We start from the raw sequence: 20021 nt of genomic DNA, 5'->3' as shown, positions 1-20021 counted from the left end.
GCATCTGGAGGAAAGGAAACAAGACTGTCTGCTGATGGGTGGCTGGGGGGGGGATCTGCAATTATAAATAGCCTGATGATTATCTCAAGACCAAGGTTCTCTCTCTCTTTCTGTGACCGGGGCTTTGTTGGACAACAAATGGCGTCCTTCAAAAAGCTTCCTTCAAAAACATTTATCTTCATGTTCCAACACCAGTAGATGGTTTTGTGTGGGAAATCTGGGAATCCTCTCTGATTTAATGCTGCACAAAAATATAACTTAATTTAACATGTAAAACACGCAGTATGAGTCATGGGTAGTAGCGTATCCATTGAAACATGTGATTTGTCGACTGCAGTATGCCATGTGGGCAATTCCACTCCAGCGGGAGCGGGAAATATGTTGTTGTATGCCAGATTGTGTTTCCATCGCAGTCATTTAGCTTTGGCGCTGCACCTCAGCAAAAATCATTATGCCATCACAAAAAATATAGAGCATGAAGAAATATGTCTGCCTAGGTGCATTTTTTAAAGATGCTAGAACAGTCCATATTTAAATTTACTCTGCAAACAAAACGAGTAATGAATAGAAAAATCTAACAACCCCATAGTAGAATAATTTAGTGCTTTCACAAAGTATTCATACCCCTTGACATACAGTGGGGCAAAAAAGTATTTAGTCAGCCACCAATTGTGCAAGTTATCCCACTTAAAAAGATGAGAGGCCTGTAATTTTCATCATAGGTACACTTCAACTATGACAGACAAAATGAGGGAAAAAAATCCAGAAAATCACATTGTAGGATTTTTAATGAATTTATTTGCAAATGATGGTGGAAAATAAGTATTTGGGCAATAACAAAAGTTTCTCAATAATAGGGCACTGTGGCGTTGAACGCTGAACTGTAGTTAAAGAACAGCATTCTCACGAAGGTGTTCCTTTTGTCCAAGTGGGAAAGGGAAGTGTGGAATGCAATAGAGATTGCGTCATCTGTGTATCTATTGGGGCGATATGCAAATTGTAGTAGTTACAGGTTGTTTGGGATGATGGTGCTGATGTGAGCCATGACCAGCCTTTCAAAGTATTTCATGGCTACAGATGTGAGTGCTACAGGGCGAGGTTGAAAATGTCAGTGACACCACTTTCCATCTGGTCAGCGCATTCTCTAAGTACGCATCCTGGTATTCCGTCTTGTGAATGTTAACCTGTTTTTAAATGTCTTTCTTCGGCTATGGAGAGTGTGATCACACAGTCATCTGGAACAGCCGGTGCTCTCACACATGGTTCAGTGTTGCTTGCCTCAAAGTGATCATAGAAGGCATTTAGCTCATCTGGTAGGCTTGTGTCATTGGGCATCTTGTGGTTGGGTTTCCCTTTGTATTCCGTGATAGAGCCGGAGTAGTAGGATTCAATCTTAATCCTGTATTGATGCTTTGCTGGTTTGATGGTCCATCGGAGGGCGTAGCAGGATTTCTTATAAGTGTCTGCCAGGTTCTTTATACCATGACTGTGGAACAAGCCAACATATCCATTAACTTCAATATTCACCAATTTACATGTTACCTCATTATCCTTAATTAATTAACAGTTATAGAACTTTGCCAAATAATATCAAACGTCATGACTATCAATTACTTCTAGAAATTCACATGATCAACAGTGGTGGGAACCCTTTCATAAAAAGGGGCTGAATGTGCCATCACTTCCTTTACAACACCCAGGATGAGACGAAGCAAATGGAATGCACATCAAGCTAAGTACACGGCTCAGGTTCTGAAAACAAATGCAGTTAGCTAACAGACATTCAAATACAGAAAGAGCACAACATAACGACTCTTAACAATATAAGGGGATCATTTTAACAATGGACCAGAGATCACTAAAATGTGGTGTTTGTTTGTTTGTTTGTTTATGTTACAGCTTGCTGTGTGCCCACTGTTTTGTCTTCCCCCGGCTCCCAACACCTCCCTCATATGGCACTCTGTTGCACATTACACACACCGTTGCTCAATAAACAAATAAATAGTAACTTGTAATTCGTGAAAATCTCAAATAGATGGTGACGGAAATGAGAACCGTCACAGGGTGTGAATACTTTCTGAAGGCACTGTAGTTACCCAGAGACCCGTGGGACTTAGGACAGTGACGCAAACACAAAGTAACACCCTGGACATCCTCAGGAAGGATCTCGCTCTATAAATTCCCCCTGTAGAGACTCCCACTCTCTCAAGAACAAAGCTGTAACTGTGACTGTCACTTCTCCCACATGAGGAGTAGGCCAATCTTTAATGACTCGGTTGTTCAACCATATAGCATCAGGTGCGGTAAAGAATGGATTTTAGATGATTTAAATAAGAAAAGTTTCATTGTAATGACTCAGGATATATGAATGTAGTCTCATTGTATTACACAAATGACTGAGGATGATAGTATTGACCTTTTCAATGTTTTTTTGTGCACAGTGTTGGGATTCAAAGTGATTGATAATAGTGGGGGAAAAGTACAGTAGATGCTGCTCTACACTAGCTTAACCTCATGGTGAGGGTAAATATTTGTCATGCCATGTTTTGGATTTATTGAAATTATATGGTCATAGCTATTATTGAAGGCAAAGTGAAATCCGAGAGCTATGCAAAGTTATATAAACTGGAGGGTCGAGTCACTGTCTAATCAAAATGGCAACGGATGTTGCCTCATGACTCAAACTGAGTTATTCTGCTGCTCAATGATCGCTACATATTTCTGTCTGAGACTGTCGTCATTGAAGTCGTTTGTGGTGATGTCAAAATGAGGGGCGTTGTACAAAACAAAGTCCTCAGCGATTGGCTCGTCTAACCAATCGAGTAATAAAAATAATGACATATACATACAGTGCCTTGCGAAAGTATTCGGCCCCCTTGAACTTTGCGACCTTTTGCCACATTTCAGGCTTCAAACATAAAGATATAAAACTGTATTTTTTTGTGAAGAATCAACAACAAGTGGGACACAATCATGAAGTGGAACGACATTTATTGGATATTTCAAACTTTTTTAACAAATCAAAAACTGAAAAATTGGGCGTGCAAAACTATTCAGCCCCGTTAAGTTAATACTTTGTAGCGCCACCTTTTGCTGCGATTACAGCTGTAAGTCGCTTGGGGTATGTCTCTATCAGTTTTGCACATCGAGAGACTGAAATTCTTTCCCATTCCTCCTTGCAAAACAGCTCGAGCTCAGTGAGGTTGGATGGAGAGCATTTGTGAACAGCAGTTTTCAGTTCTTTCCACAGATTCTCGATTGGATTCAGGTCTGGACTTTGACTTGGCCATTCTAACACCTGGATATGTTTATTTTTGAACCATTCCATTGTAGATTTTGCTTTATGTTTTGGATCATTGTCTTGTTGGAAGACAAATCTCCGTCCCAGTCTCAGGTCTTTTGCAGCATCCATCAGGTTTTCTTCCAGAATGGTCCTGTATTTGGCTCCATCCATCTTCCCATCAATTTTAACCATCTTCCCTGTCCCTGCTGAAGAAAAGCAGGCCCAAACCATGATGCTGCCACCACCATGTTTGACAGTGGGGATGGTGTGTTCAGCTGTGTTGCTTTTACGCCAAACATAACGTTTTGCATTGTTGCCAAAAAGTTCAATTTTGGTTTCATCTGACCAGAGCACCTTCTTCCACATGTTTGGTGTGTCTCCCAGGTGGCTTGTGGCAAACTTTAAACAACACTTTTTATGGATATCTTTAAGAAATGGCTTTCTTCTTGCCACTCTTCCATAAAGGCCAGATTTGTGCAATATACGACTGATTGTTGTCCTATGGACAGAGTCTCCCACCTCAGCTGTAGATCTCTGCAGTTCATCCAGAGTGATCATGGGCCTCTTGGCTGTATCTCTGATCAGTCTTCTCCTTGTATGAGCTGAAAGTTTAGAGGGACGGCCAGGTCTTGGTAGATTTGCAGTGGTCTGATACTCCTTCCATTTCAATATTATCGCTTGCACAGTGCTCCTTGGGATGTTTAAAGCTTGGAAAATCTTTTTGTATCCAAATCCGGCTTTAAACTTCTTCACAACAGTATCTCGGACCTGCCTGGTGTGTTCCTTGTTCTTCATGATGCTCTCTGCGCTTTTAACGGACCTCTGAGACTATCACAGTGCAGGTGCATTTATACGGAGACTTGATTACACACAGGTGGATTGTATTTATCATCATTAGTCATTTAGGTCAACATTGGATCATTCAGAGATCCTCACTGAACTTCTGGAGAGAGTTTGCTGCACTGAAAGTAAAGGGGCTGAATAATTTTGCACGCCCAATTTTTCAGTTTTTGATTTGTTAAAGTTTGAAATATCCAATAAATGTCGTTCCACTTCATGATTGTGTCCCACTTGTTGATTCTTCACAAAAAAAATACAATTTTATATCTTTATGTTTGAAGCCTGAAATGTGGCAAAAGGTCGCAAAGTTCAAGGGGGCCGAATACTTTCGCAAGGCACTGTATTTACAACTGTAACAATGATAAATGTCCATTGGAGGGTGTGCGCAGGGTATATGTCCATACAAGGTGCAGCAGGAGGGGTAGGTAGCTGCCTAGTATTCAGCAGCCTGATGGTCTGGGGGTAGAAGCTATTGGCCAGTCTGACAGTTTTTGCCATGATGATTATTATTATTATTATTATTATTTTTTACCTTTTATTATTTATTTATGATGCTCATATACTGTATGCGTCTGAGTGATAGAAGCGGGAAGAACAGGCTGTGGCTCGGGTACTTTATGCTCTTTTTGGCCTTCCTGTAACACTAGTGATGTCGGTGTCCTGAAGGGCAGGCGGTGTGCACCAAATGTTGCGTTCGGCTGAGCGTACCACCCTCTGTAGAGCCTTGCGGTCAGCAGCGATGGAGTTGCTGTACCAGGCTGTCATGATGGTGCTCCTGTAGAACACTGTCGGCTCTCGTGACAGGCCAAATTTCTACAACTTCCTGAGGTTGAGGAGTTGCTGTTGGGCCTTCTTCACCAAGACGCACCCTTGTGGGGTCCCCATGTTGAGGATCGGTGTTGAGGAGGTAATGTTGCCTACCATCACCACCTGGGGATGACCCATCAGGAAGTCCAGGACTTAGTGGCATAGGGAGGAGTTCAGTTCCAGGGCCGTGAACTTTGTTGTTAGCTTAGAGGGCACTATGGTATTGAAGGCTGAGCTGTAATCAAACAACGTCCTCACATATGCATTCATTTTGTCCAGGTGGGTGAGGGCAGTGCAATGGCAATTGCGTTGTGGATATGTTGGTGTGGTAAGCAAATTGGAGAGGGTTGAGTGTGTTGGGGAGGGAAGAGGTGATGTGGTCTTTTACTAACCTCTCAAAGCACTACATGATGAAGGGAGTGCTACCGGTCGGTAGTCAATTCAGTTCAGTAACTTTACCTTTCTTGGGCACGGAGAATGATAGTGGACATCATGAAGTAGGTGAGGATAACGGCCTGAGATTGAAAATGTTCAAGAACAAAACAGCCAGCCGGTCTGCAAATGCTATGAGGGGTGCGGCTACGGATGCCGTCTGGGCCGGCAGCCTTGCGAGGGTCAACACGCTTGAATGACTTACATACAGTGGGGAGAACAAGTATTTGATACACTGCCGATTCTGCAGGTTTTCCTACTTACAAAGCATGTAGAGGTCTGTCATTTTTATCATAGGTACACTTCAACTGTGAGAGACAGAATCTGAAACAAAAATCCAGAAAATCACAACTAAGGAGTGGCTCCGTAAGAAGCATCTCAAGGTCCTGGAGTGGCCTAGCCAGTCTCCAGACCTGAACCCAATAGAAAGTCTTTGGAGGGAGCTGAAAGCCCGTATTGCCCAGCAACAGCCCCGAAACCTGAAGGATCTGGAGAAGGTCTGTATGGAGGAGTGGGCCAAAATCCCTGCTGCAGTGTGTGCAAACCTGGTCAAGAACTACAGGAAACGTATGATCTCTGTAATTGCAAACAAAGGTTTCTATACCAAATATAAAGTTATGCTTTTCTGATGTATCAAATACTTATGTCATGCAATAAAATGCTAATTAATTACTTAAAAATCATACAATGTGATTTTCTGAATTTTTGTTTTAGATTCCGTCTATCTATTCCGTGTACCTATAATAAAAATTACAGACCTCTACATGCTTTGTAAGTAAGAAACACTGCCGATTTTGCAGGTTATCAAATACTTGTTCTCCCCACTGTATGTCCTCTGCGGAGACCATAAGCACGTAGCCTTTGTTATCCTATGGGGCTCTCCTCTGCAGCTCAGAGGTTTTACGCTCGAAGCGTGAAAACAAAAGGTGTTTAGCTCGTCCGGTAGGTTGCGACGTGACTGGCTTTCTTTTTGTAATCTGTGATCTTTAGAAGCCACACACGCCTCATGTCCTACCCGCTGAATTCCTCCTCCACTTTATCCCTATACCTGTGTCTTGCAATCTTGAGCATTCTGCGTAGGTCGTATTTGTACTGTTTAACCATCGAGTTCTCCCTGGTCACCTTGACGTGTTTATAAGCAGCATCTCTCTACTTCAGTTTCCTGACAAGGCTGCAATCAATCTAAGGTTTTTAATTCAGTAAGTTTTGAAAGACACCATCGGTATCACATCATCTATGTATGTATTGATGAATCCGGTGGTTCAGTCAGTGTATACCACAGGCCACAATAATCATCCTGATCAACTCTATGCGAAGGAGATGTGTCGCGTTGCATGAGGAAAATGGTGGTCACCCCAGATACCGACTGGTTTTCTGATCCACGCCCCTACCTTTTATTAAGGTATCTGTGACCAAAAGATGCATATGTGAAATGTTTTTTTTTTTTTTTACATTGAATAAAAGCAGAGACACAGAGCTACAAAATGGTATGCCATACACTGCAGTTGAGGAACAACGGGAAAGTAATCCTGCTTTGAAAGTTTATAAACTTGTAACTTCACTTTTGAGAAAATGGCCTTTGAGTGTTTTGGTACCTATTGGAGAGCTCTTCTTTGTCTACACCCATTCAGCATTGTTCACACCCTCTTAATCTTTAGCACCACCCTTCTCTTTAAGGGTTGATTGAGTGTTCTGTTCTGTCCTAACAACAACAGTCAGGCACTCAAGCTAACTGGCTAGCGTAAGAGAACCATTCACTGACCATTTTACTCGCCCTAGCAGAGATGTTTAGGCTGTTTTTATGTTATCCAGAGCATTGGTGAGTGCAACTGTGCTGCTGGCAACAATTTACGCTTTTTTGCCAACGTTGACTGACAACGGGTGTTGAGCATTTGTAAATTCATCAGTTATTCTGCGCTCTGGCACACTCAAACAAGAGTGCTCTGAGATCGGCGTAGATAGCCAGAGTGAATTTACCAGCTACGTCTATCAACAGTTGTCACAGTGATATTCTATTTAAATGGTTACTCTTTTGTTAAGACATGTAGCTACCTATCTAGGTAAACAATGAACCATAATCCTAACTCATGACAATACTACCCTGCATTTATCTACAGGTAGCTAACCAACCAGGTTAACTAGCTGACATTAGGCTATAACTAGCAAAGCAAATGGCTCTGAGATACAAATAGTAAGATCAGACATATAACGTTAGCTAGCTAGCTAACAGTACACTAACTTGAAATGAAAACAACTTTGTCAAAATTAGAAATGTGTAATGTCTAAAAATGTAGCTATCTTACACGTATACATCATGGATGGACTCCTCTCCCTGTCACAGATGCCATGGTTGCCCTTAGATTGAAGATGTAATCCGGAGACAGGGGTTTTCTCCATCTCCTTAGCTATCATACTCTAATTTCACTGATTTCAAAACTTGGTCTTCCAGAAAGAGAGGACCTGCATAAGTGTTGGAGAGCAACACTTATGCAGTTCTACTAAGTGATGATTTAAAAAAAAGCTGCATTAGACAGGATTACCTACACATACTGACTAGCTCAAATAGACAGACGCGTTCTATATGGCAGACCAATCAGAACTCATCTCTCGGCATGTCCAGCCCACTCATTATCTCAGACAATCATGGCTGGCAGGGAAGGTTGCTGTCTTTTTTTCTGTGGCTAAACCAACTAGGCTCGTAATTTAACAATTGTATTCATATTTATAGATGGCATACAAGTCTGTTGAAAGTGTGCTCCAGAAGGCATTTCTGCCAAAAACGCATTTTGATAATAAAAAAAGTTTACGTTCAAATGGCTCACCTGCAACATACGCCTAGTTTCCTAAAACGAGTCACATATCTTTATTCGCAGTCATGTGAAGTCCAGAGATTAGGGCCTAATGAATTTATTTAAATGGACTGTTTTCCTTATTATGAACTGTAATTCAGTAAAATCTTTGAAATTATTGCATGTTGCATTTTATATATATTTTTTCCTATCAAATAAATGTGAAAGTATAAAATATTGAATGAATAAACAAAAGGCACCTGATGGACTATCAGACCATGAGAAAAAGGATTCTCTGGTCTAATGAAACCGAGATTGAACTCTTTGGCCTGAATGACAAGCGTCACGTCCGGAGAAACCAGGCACCGCTCATCACTTTTTGAATACTTTTTGAATACCACATCTGGAGACAATGTGACTTTTGGTTCATGAGAAGATTTTAAAGTATTTTCTGCGACCAAATTTGAATGCAGCATCTATTGAAGACATTAAACTGTTGTAATGAGTAAATACAAAATCTGGAGTGAATCTGACATGTTTCATGAGAATAAGATGATTGCAGATGATCTTTGAGCATTAGTGTTACACATGCAAAGAATGAGTTGTTAATAGTTTCCTTGTTTTTTGAAATATCAAAACGTCCAGGGACGTCCATGATAGCGATGACAAACTTGATAGGCCACTGTGGAGTGGATTTACAGTAGCTTAAATGGACATGTAAAATCAGAATACTTTTTTTTTACTCCGGCATCTTTTGACCAATTGCTTAGCTTTTCTCAAACTAAGTATACCTTTTACAGCAGTTCAGGGTCACACAGAGTGTTTCTTGGAAGTCTTAAACAAAACTACGTTGAAACAAAAGTTGACACCTCACACATGGTTATGGGCTTAAAAAAGGAAGACCATGTACCATGTTAGATATAGAAATAAATTACATCCAAATATTACACTTAATATACATCACAGAAGACTGAAATATAACAAAACCCTTTGACTTAGAAACACCAGATTTTCGGCAGGTTTTTAGAAGTAATGTTTATTAATTATAGGGCTTTTTGATATAATGATTAATAATAAAAAAAATATGAATAACATTCCACCCATCTACTGGTGGCCATCTTTGAATACATCAACATTATTTTCTCAAACTCTTTAGGGACTCCCATATGTCTTTCAGCTTCATTAAGTAGTACCCACAAAACACCAGTCTCAACATCAACAGTGAAGAGGTGACTCCGGGATGCTGGCAGAGTTCCTCTGTCCAGTGTTCTTTTGCCCATCTTAATATTTTATGTTTATTGGCCAGTCTGGGATATGGCTTTTTCTTTGCAACTCTGTCTAAAAGGCCAGCATCCCGGAGTCGCCTCTTCACTGTTGACATTGAGACTGATGTTTTGCGGGTACTATTTAATGAAGCTGCCAGTTGAGGACTTGTGAGGTGTCTGTTTCTCAAACTAGACACTCTAAGGTATTTGTTCTCTTGCTTAGTTGTGCACCGGGGCCTCCCACTTCTCTTTCTATTCTGGTTAGAGCCCTTAAGGGAGGCCCTTAAATACACAGCGTTGTACGAGATCTTCAGTTTCTTGGCAATTTCTCGCATGGAATAGCCTTCATTTCTCAGAACGAGAATAGACTGACGAGTTTCAGAAGAAAGTACTTTGTTTCTGGCCATTTTGAGCCTGTAATCAAACCCACAAATGCTGATGCTCCAGATACTCAACTAGTCTAAAGAAGGCCAGTTTTTTGCTTCTTTAATCAGAACAACAGTTTTCAGCTGTGCTAACATAATTGCAAAAGGGTTTTCTAATGATCAATTAGCCTTTTAAAAGATGAACTTGGATTGGCTAACACAATGTGTAATTGGAACACAGGAGTGATGGTTGCTGATAATGGGCCTCTGTACGCCTATGTAGATATTCCATAACAAATCATCCGTTTCCAGCTACAATAGTCATTTACAATGTTAAATGTCTACACTGTATTTCTGACCAATTTGATGTTATTTTAATGGACATTTTTTTTTAAATTTCTTTCAAAAACAAGGACATTTTTAAGTGACCCCAAACTTTTGGATGTTTTTCAAAGGTTTTCAGAAAGGAAAATCTATCCTGATGGACCTTATGGGTCCTCATGCAAATTTGATCAGCATGAGGAAAGACACCTACATACAAAGTTTAAATTTTGTAGGTCAAACGAGGTGGCGGATATGAGGGTTTAAGTGAGACTGCTTGTAACTGCGCCACCTGTAGGCCAATCAGTGACATTCTTTTTGACAAAGTTTCTCGTGACCTTTAGTTTCTATGTCCCTGGCCATTCCCAGCCCTAGTCAGTGTCATCGCCTTGACCCCAATTATTATTAAATTTTTTCAGCTTCATTTACCTGGTCCTCCATCAGTGCGATCAATGGGAATATGACAATGATTATGGGCCTTTGACAATCCATTTCTTTGAGTACCAACAGGGTCTGCTGGAACATTAAACCTTTCCCAAACCCTGTGGGAAGAATCCTGACAATGTCTTCTCCTCGAAGGAAGGTCTTCAACACTGAAAACTGTTCTTCTTTCAGAGCATGTATCTCCTCCAGTCTTTGTAAAATTGCTTCGATAGCAACACATTTTTTCTCCAGTAGCTGCCGCCATTGTTGTTTGCTTAACTTCCACGCATGTTGATAAAGTCATCAAGTAGGCCTGCTCTGGCCCAACCCATCGGTTTCTGTGACCAGTCAGACAGTCTAGAATGTGTTCACATTTTAGAAGGGGTCGGGAAGGGTGTCACATCCAGACTCATATCGGAGAAGAAACATTTGGGGGGAGTGGCTGGGCATTTGGCAGGAGAAATGTGGCCAGGCAAAAACTGAGGTACACAGTAGGTTAGAATGATTGAGCTGACAGTACCTTGTTTCTCCCTTCCATGCACCTCATGCTGCATCTATTTTTGTCTCCAGCCATTTACAATGCCTTGCGAAAGTATTCGGCCCCCTTAAACTTTGCGACCTTTTGCCACATTTCAGGCTTCAAACATAAAGATACAAAAAAAATACAGTTTTATGAAGAATCAACAACAAGTGGGACACAATCATGAAGTGGAACGACATTTATTGGATATTTCAAACTTTTTTAACAAATCAAAAACTGAAAAATTGGGCGTGCAAAATTATTCAGCCCCTTTACTTTCAGTGCAGCAAACTCTCTCCAGAAGTTCAGTGAGGATCTCTGAATGATCCAATGTTGACCTAAATGACTAATAAGGATAAATACAATCCACCTGTGTGTAATCAAGTCTCCGTATAAATGCACCTGCACTGTGATAGTCTCAGAGGTCCGTTAAAAGCGCAGAGAGCATCATGAAGAACAAGGAACACACCAGGCAGGTCCGAGATACTGTTGTGAAGAAGTTTAAAGCCGGATTTGGATACAAAAAGATTTCCCAAGCTTTAAACATCCCAAGGAGCACTGTGCAAGCGATAATATTGAAATGGAAGGAGTATCAGACCACTGCAAATCTACCAAGACCTGGCCGTCCCTCTAAACTTTCAGCTCATACAAGGAGAAGACTGATCAGAGATGCAGCCAAGAGGCCCATGATCACTCTGGATGAACTGCAGAGATCTACAGCTGAGGTGGGAGACTCTGTCCATAGGACAACAATCAGTTGTATATTGCACAAATCTGGCCTTTATGGAAGAGTGGCAAGAGGAAAGCCATTTCTTAAAGATATCCATAAAAAGTGTTGTTTAAAGTTTGCCACAAGCCACCTGGGAGACACACCAAACATGTGGAAGAAGGTGCTCTGGTCAGATGAAACCAAAATTGAACTTTTTGGCAACAATGCAAAACGTTATGTTTGGCGTAAAAACAACACAGCTGAACACACCATCCCCACTGTCAAACATGGTGGTGGCAGCATTATGGTTTGGGCCTGCTTTTCTTCAGCAGGGACAGGGAAGATGGTTAAAATTGATGGGAAGATGGATGGAGCCAAATACAGGACCATTCTGGAAGAAAACCTGATGGAGTCTGCAAAAGACCTGAGACTGGGATGGAGATTTGTCTTCCAACAGGACAATGATCCAAAACATAAAGCAAAATCTACAATGGAATGGTTCAAAAATAAACATATCCAGGTGTTAGAATGGCCAAGTCAAAGTCCAGACCTGAATCCAATCGAGAATCTGTGGAAAGAACTGAAAACTGCTGTTCACAAATGCTCTCCATCCAACCTCACTGAGCTCGAGCTGTTTTGCAAGGAGGAATGGGAAAAATGTCAGTCTCTCGATGTGCAAAACTGATAGACATACCCCAAGCGACTTACAGCTGTAATCGCAGCAAAAGGTGGCGCTACAAAGTATTAACTTAAGGGGGCTGAATAATTTTGCACGCCCACTTTTCAGTTTTTGATTTGTTAAAGTTTGAAATATCCAATAAATGTCGTTCCACTTCATGATTGTGTCCCACTTGTTGTTGATTCTTCACAAAAAATACAGTTTTATATCTTTATGTTTGAAGCCTGAAATGTGGCAAAAGGTCGCAAAGTTCAAGGGGGCCGAATACTTTTGCAAGGCACTGTATGTTGGCACAATATCTCCTTCCGAACCTCTCTCACCACACATGCATAAACATGCACACAAGCACATGTGTACTTACAGACACACAGACAGACACACACACAACCTGGCCGCGTCACACCAGCCACCTCTTGCTTCCCTGCAGTTCCATTTGATGGCGATTTCAGTAAGACGATGAGCAACACATGCTCTGACAATAGGGGATTTGTTTCCCCCTCCCAGCTCTCTCCTCCTAAGCCAGTTAAAGGTACCCATTGAAACTTAACTTCTAATCCTCTGTCACCGGTACACAGAGATTCACAAAGGGGTCTCCAATCTCATGTCATATTGTTGGGGCGGCAGGTAGCATAGTGGTGGGCCATTGACCAAAAGGTTGCTGGATCGAATCCCTGAGCTGACAAGGTAAACATCTGTCATTCTGCCCCTAAACAAGGCAGTTAACCCATTGTTCCCTGTTAGGCCATCATTTGAAATAAGAATTTGTTCTTAACTGACTTGCCTAATTAAATAAAGGTTAAATAAATAAAAAATTGAAATATCAGACCTCTGCTCTGAATCTAGTTGACTGGGTTATGTATTACAAATTGGCAAAATATCTAGCAGAATTTGATCAACACGAACTGACAACTCTCCGACTGTGGGATTTGGTTTTCATCATGGAGACCAGAGACTAGGATGCGATTGTTGCTGTCAACCACGTGCACCTGGTCTGAGACGATGGCACTGGCCCTGCCCACAACACAACAAGGAAATGAACATGTGAATGTATCATGGCAGTTCATTAAAATAAGCCTTTTCAATGAGCGTGCCATGGCAGCCGGGCTACTGGAGCATTCAGAGCATATGTTTCATCTCCTTGCCAATTCCTATGCACTTGCCAACAGCACAGAGAATCTAACTGTATTTTCATTTTTACTGAAGTGACTGCAGTCTTTGCTCTGTCATTCTCACATGGAACAGATGGTGGTAGCAGACAGACAGACGTATGGGAGAACCTGTGTAGTATTATGCCACAGAATGGATTCAATGGGGACATGAAGTCATGGGTCTTGAACTAATGTACTATGACAGAGAATGTGTCCCTATCCTTACAATAAATATATTCTGTTGGTATTGCAAGGAAGCATTTGCATTTTTCACATACAAGCAATGGATTTGTGTCAGCCACATGCTTTGCATAGGCATTGTATCTCTCTGTATCGGGTGGTACGAAGTGCTGGGAGTTGTTTAATTGATGGGAAGCATGTGCAATTTGTTTCAAGAGGAGTGTTACTAGAGGTACTTTTCACTGCAGGAAAAGCTCAGAATCTGATGTATTTGCATTTCAATGAAGTCAAGTCATAGTGAGGTCTCTTAGCAGCTGTTGGAGTTTAAGCCTGAGCAGGCAAGGCCATGCAAGGCCAACTCTATTATAATCTGTATCATTGCTACAAAAATCTGCTTAAATACTTCCTCCTTGTGTGTTTAAGCCCTCTAGATTAGACTGATGTACAATGTCTGATGTTTTTGCTTTTTGCTCTCTCTTCCTCAGAGCTCCATCCAGATCACCTTTGACAACAGTCTCCAGCTCCCTGCCTCTGCTATTGTAGATAGTGTGACCTGCACAGACCAATCACCTACCACTATGGTGAGTATCAACTAAACATGCATGCCTTTTCTAGAGGTTAACATGATATAGAACCCATGATGTGTTATTTTTTATCATGACAAGACTTCTCATAGATCCATTTCTTCTAGTACATTATAGATTCTAATGGTGGTCTCTTCCCTGCTCCAGGTCTTACAGTGTAAGTGTGCGGTTGACACTGTAACGTTCCCTGTGACTGTCACCCAGCAGTCACCTGCAGCTGTTTCCATGGATACCTACCAGATCACCATAAAGCCAATGCTGGCCCAGGTATGACACATCACCATGGTTTTGCATTTGTACGTTTGCATGTGTGTGCCTCTCAAAAAAAGTTAACCCTGTTGAGCTTTCACTTCATTGAATTGCCCTCAAATGGAATGGTGTACCTGCGTTGGATGAAACCTCATAGGCTTACGTATGCATATGTAAAATCACTTTCATTAAAATGAACTCTCCCACGCTTCATGACTATTCCATTGAGTTGAGCTATACTAAGTAGGGATAGTTCTGTCAAATTACAAAATGACATATCACAAAATGATAATATAGATACCATTGACTTGCATTGGAGTTGTGCCACAAATGCTAAAATGTTAGCATTTGAAACAGTGGCCAAGTGAACACAACCAAAGCATGGATTGCTGTCATACCTTATCCATAGACTGCTTTCAGTGTAAAGAAAGCAATTTGTCCTTTTGTAATTGGGTGAACTATCCCTTTAAACCAGCTTGCCTGTAACATGCCTGTCCCCCTCTCCCCCCAATCAGTTGGTGGTGCGTCTGGAGGAAGTAGAAGAAGAGGGTCTGCTGGTGTCCTGGACTTTCTCCCAGCAGCCGATCTCCCTCACCGTGGCCCCACGCAGGATCCAGAGAGAGGTGAGAAACAGTCACACTAAAGGTCCATTTATATCTTGCCAAGTCTAAAGAATGAAGTACCGTCGCTTATATGTGAATTAAATTCGGAGCATGTTGGGAATGTGTTGGAGGCCGTTGGTTGAAAATTTCCCCCTTATGGAGAATCTCATGGTCTCATCGGTTTGGCCTCCTATGACACTAGCAAATTACGATGGTCCTATTTTTATTCTTTATTTATTTTACCTTTATTTAACTAGGCAAGTCAGTTAAGAACAAATTCTTATTTTCAATGACGGCCTAGGAACAGTGGGTTAACTGCCTTGTTCAGGGGCAGAATGACAGATTTGTACCTTGTCAGCTCGGGGATTCGATCTTGCAACCTTTCGGTTACTAGTCCAACGCTCTAACCTGCCGCCCAATAAATAATATAATACTCGTAGGAAAGGTTTTCATCTTTAGCTCACAATCTGTCGATACTATACTATTAGAAAGGTACATTTTTTTAATTATTTTTTAAATATTGTGCATATTGTTTTGTATTGCAAGGTATTACTACTGCACTGTTGGAGCTAGAAACACAAGCCTTTCGCTGCACCTGCGATAACATCTGCAAATCAGTATACATAACCAATAAACTTTGATTTGATTGGAACCCTCTATGGAAAAGGTTCTACATGGAACCCAAAAGCAAAAGGGTTCTCCCGGGAACCAAAAAGGGTTATTCAAAAGGTTCTCCTATGGGGACAGCCAAAGAACCCTTTTAGGTTCTAGATGCCACTTTTTTTTTCAGTCCAGGTCACCATACACCTAATCTGTTTATTATCTAATATATTTTAGTCTGTTTGGTGTACTTCTTGGTGGCAGGTAGCTTACTTTAGTGGTGTTTTGTGCTCAGGAGAGTGATGCAGAGATAGACCCGGACATGATTCGGGAGCTGGTGAAGGATACTCTGTTCAGCACACAGCCAGCCATGATTCTCAACCTCAGGGCCTGTGTGTCCAGCACTATGGTAAGAACATTGCACTACAACTACGCTGCAAGTGTTTTCCTTCCATTAGAGTTGTTTTTAGCCTGCTACATCAGACTAGAAGCATCAAAACTGAGGCAGAAATCAAAAGCAGCGAGAGCTCACATCACTGACTTGATGCTTCTACATACGGAATAGCGTGTCTCATTGAAACGCACCCAATGTAGTCAACTGCGGCTAGTAGGCATGGGAAAAACCAACATGCGAAACATGCAGTATAATTACCATTACCACTGGTAAAACCTTCCCGATAGGATGAACCAAGAGCTATGACTAAATGTTTTATGTTCTAGTGATTTGACTCCCTGGTCTTTGATTCCATTTCTCTCTTTATGACTTACAGTTCCCCAGGGCAACAGGCCTAACCCCGACAGGTCTGACCCCCCCGTCCCAGAGTTTACCCCCCATACGAAGGCTCCTGCTTCGCCAGCTCAGGGGAACCTGCCTCAGAGCAGGTCAGCTATATCACATCAGCCACGACCCACCATCTTCTCCCAAAAACCAGAGTCGATTACTGTGTGTGTGTGTGTGTGTGTGTGTGTGTGTAGCCAAGTCATGCAGTTCAGGGGAGCTGTGCTGTACCGTGAGCCTGGATCAGCCATCAACAGAAAGGAGGACCTGCTTCCTGCCTGCAACCCCCAGCCCTGACACCTCACTGGACTGGAGTGAGGACATCTCACTGTAAGACAGCTAGCTATAGCCCAGCCAGCTGCTGGCAGTCACACACATACGACCTGATTATAGATATGAATTATTGATATCTTACAACAAACAAACTACAATAAGTGTTCAACAATGATTTTACCATCAAGTGAAAACTCTAAATAGCATGCACTCATTGTTTGACACTGTTATGCCTACTGTGAGTCTAACATACAATCTTTGATTATCTGTGATTGTGTTCTGCAGGGATCTGGCTCCAGAAACCAAAGAGCTGAGAGTGAGAATGCTGGAGAAGACCACCAAGGGGGAACGTAAGGCTCCTCTCAATTAGATACTTATTATTAAAGGTCATAGATTAATGAGAAATTGCCTATCTACTTTTGTAAAGACTATAGACCCTCTATACCAGTGGTTCCCAAACTTTTTATAGTCCAGTACCCCTTCAACCTCCAGCTGCGTACCTCCTCTACTAGCGCCAGGGTCAGCGTACTCTCAAATGTTTTTTTTTTGTTGCCAGTATTGTAAGCCTGCCACGCACACTATACGATACATTTATTAAACATAAGAATGAGTGTGTCACAACCCGCCTCGTGGGAAGTGACAAAGAGCTTTTATAGGAACAGGGCACAAATAATAATATAATAATAATCAATCATTTTTCTCTTTATTTAGCCATCTTACATATAAAACCTTATTTGTTCATCAAAAATTGTGAATAACTCACCACAGGTTAATGAGAAGGGTGTGCTTGAAAGGATGCCCATAACTCTGCAGTGTTATATTGGAGAGTGTTATATTGGAGAGAGTCTCAGTCTTAAATCCTTTTCCACACACAGTCTGTGCCTGTATTTCGTTTTCATGCTAGTGAGGGCCGAGAATCCACTCTCACATAGGTACGTGGTTGCAAAGGGCATCAGTGTCTTAACAGTGCAATTTGCCAAGGCAGGATACCTTGAGCGCAGCCCAATCCAGAAATCTGACAGTAGCTTTTGATTAAATTCAATTTTCACAGAACCCCTTTTGCAATTTTGATTTTGAGGCAGGGCATGAAAGGGATAATGAATCCAGTTGTTTGTGTCATCTGTTTCGGGAAAGTACGTGCGTAATTGCGCACCCAACTCACTCAGGTGCTTCGCTATATCACATTTGACATTGTCCGTAAGCTTGAGTTCATTTGCACACAAAAAATTATGCAATGATGGAAAGACCTGTGTGTTGTCCTTGTTAATGCAGACAGATAAGAGCTCCAACTTCTTAATCATAGCCTCAATTTTGTTCCACACATTAAATATAGTTACGGAGAGTCCCTGTAATCCTAGATTCAGATCATTCAGGCAGGAAAAAACATCACCCTGATAGGCCAGTCGTGTGAGAAACTCGTCATCATGCAAGTGGTCAGACAAGTGAAAAATTATGGTCAGTGAAAACTTTAATCTCGTCTCTCAATTCCAAAAAACATGTCAATACTTTGCCCCTTGATAACCAGCGCACTTCTGTATGTTGTAAAAGCATTACATGGTCACTGCCCATATCATTGCATAATGCAGAAAATACACGAGATGATGTCTTCCTCTTCTGGAAACGGACATATACCAGGAGCTGTGCCAGGCCTGCCACGTCTGTTGACTCATCCAGCTGTAACGCATAGAATTCACTGGGTTGTATGTGAAGCAGTCATTTTTTCAAAACATCTCCTGCCATGTCACTGATGTGTCGTGAAATGGTGTGGTATGATGATAGCATTGTCCCAACCATATCCGCGGCAGCAGGGAGAATTAAGTCCTCCACAATAGTATGGGGCTTGCCTGTCCTAGCCACTCGGTAGCTCACCAAATATGACGTTTCTAGCCCCTTCTTATTAATGGCATCTGTTGCGTCTTTATAAGGACACAAGGCGAGACCCAAATGCAGACACAGGAAGCAGATGGTTGAGCTCCGATATTTATTAATCCAAGGGGTAGGTAAAAGGTAGGTCGGGGACAGGCAAGAGTTCAATAACCAGATCCGAGTCCAAACAGTACAAGGGGATAGGCAGGATTGAAGACAGAACAGGCAGAGTGGTCAGGCAGGTGGGTTCAGAGGCAAGGGTCGAAACCAGGAGGACTAGAACCAAAAGAGACTGGGGAAAAAAAATAGGAGCAAGGAAAACCGCTGGTTGACTTAGGCAAACAAGGCAAACTGGCACAGAGACAGGAAACAGGGATATATGCACTGGGGATAGTAAGCGACACCTGGAGGGGGTGGAGACAATCACAAGGACAGGTGAAACAGTCTGACAGTCTTAATTCTCGCTCAAAAAACTCCTGTTTTTTTTCTTCAAATTGCCATGTTTTGTTTCTAAATGTCTGTGAAAGAGTAAAGATTTCCCGCGAGAGAGTAACGGAGTAATGGATGTTAATTATTTGACTAGGCTACCTGTATTTGACATTGTGTTGTTATTTTGCTGAGCAGTGCTCAGGTGGTTTAATTTTATTTTGGCAGTGAAACGAGACTATTCAGGCGAGAGAAAAAAATCACCCAAATGTATAGCCCTGTTTAAAAATATAAAAAAATCTTATGTGAATAACATTTTTATTTGGCGTACCCCCGACGGCATTGCGCGTACCCCATGAGCACAATTCCTGCCTGCATTATAATCCAAAATGTGTGCCCGGACTTTTGATTTGTTGGGAGATTTGTCCAAGAGAATCCTTTGTGATTCCCAGAAGTAGGGCTGTTGCCCTAGTTTGGGATTTCCAATATTCAAACCATTTTTCAAATGTCATGTTATACTCTAAGTAAGCAAACACTGTGATGTTGTCTTCTCTGTATTTCTATGCTTAGTCTTTCTCTTTTGGCAGAATTCTTGTCTGGCTTTGCCTCGCTACCCTTGGACCTCACCCGCAGAGCTCCTACTGGTCAGCATGTGCTGTCAGTCAGCCCAGGGCACGGCCTGGCACCCAATGCTACGGTCACCTTTGAGGTGAATGGCATGTGATAGGTGGAATGCTGTTCCAAAGTGTGTAGATAATAAGTTGGTGTGTTACAACATAGATGACATAGAAATACAATTACAAAACATTGATTTGAATGGAGAGTGTTCTCTCTTATCATATCAATGTATTGTGGAGCACTCCACATGATAATCCTAGAGGG

The 20021-nt window shown here is 41.7% G+C and overlaps 1 protein-coding gene across 6 annotated transcripts in view; it reads left to right on the top strand.

The window, feature by feature from the left end:
• Nucleotides 1-20021, top strand: part of c2cd2l (c2cd2 like) — a 50555-nt gene that overhangs the window by 18270 nt on the left and 12264 nt on the right. For all 6 annotated transcript variants that reach the window (XM_090187094.1, XM_021619001.3, XM_090187093.1 and 3 more), the window contains exons 3-10: nt 14247-14342; nt 14493-14612; nt 15110-15217; nt 16092-16205; nt 16567-16678; nt 16772-16904; nt 17133-17197; nt 19727-19848. In XM_090187094.1, coding sequence (XP_090043220.1) covers nt 14247-14342; nt 14493-14612; nt 15110-15217; nt 16092-16205; nt 16567-16678; nt 16772-16904; nt 17133-17197; nt 19727-19848 — 870 coding nt within the window. The remainder of the gene's footprint in view (nt 1-14246; nt 14343-14492; nt 14613-15109; nt 15218-16091; nt 16206-16566; nt 16679-16771; nt 16905-17132; nt 17198-19726; nt 19849-20021) is intronic.

This window comes from Oncorhynchus mykiss, chromosome 10 (assembly GCF_057628025.1).
Source record: "Oncorhynchus mykiss isolate SJ-2025 chromosome 10, ASM5762802v1, whole genome shotgun sequence".
Lineage (NCBI taxonomy): Eukaryota > Metazoa > Chordata > Actinopteri > Salmoniformes > Salmonidae > Oncorhynchus > Oncorhynchus mykiss.
Note: the sequence above shows the minus strand (reverse complement) of the source record. Positions and strands in the feature narration are given on the sequence as shown.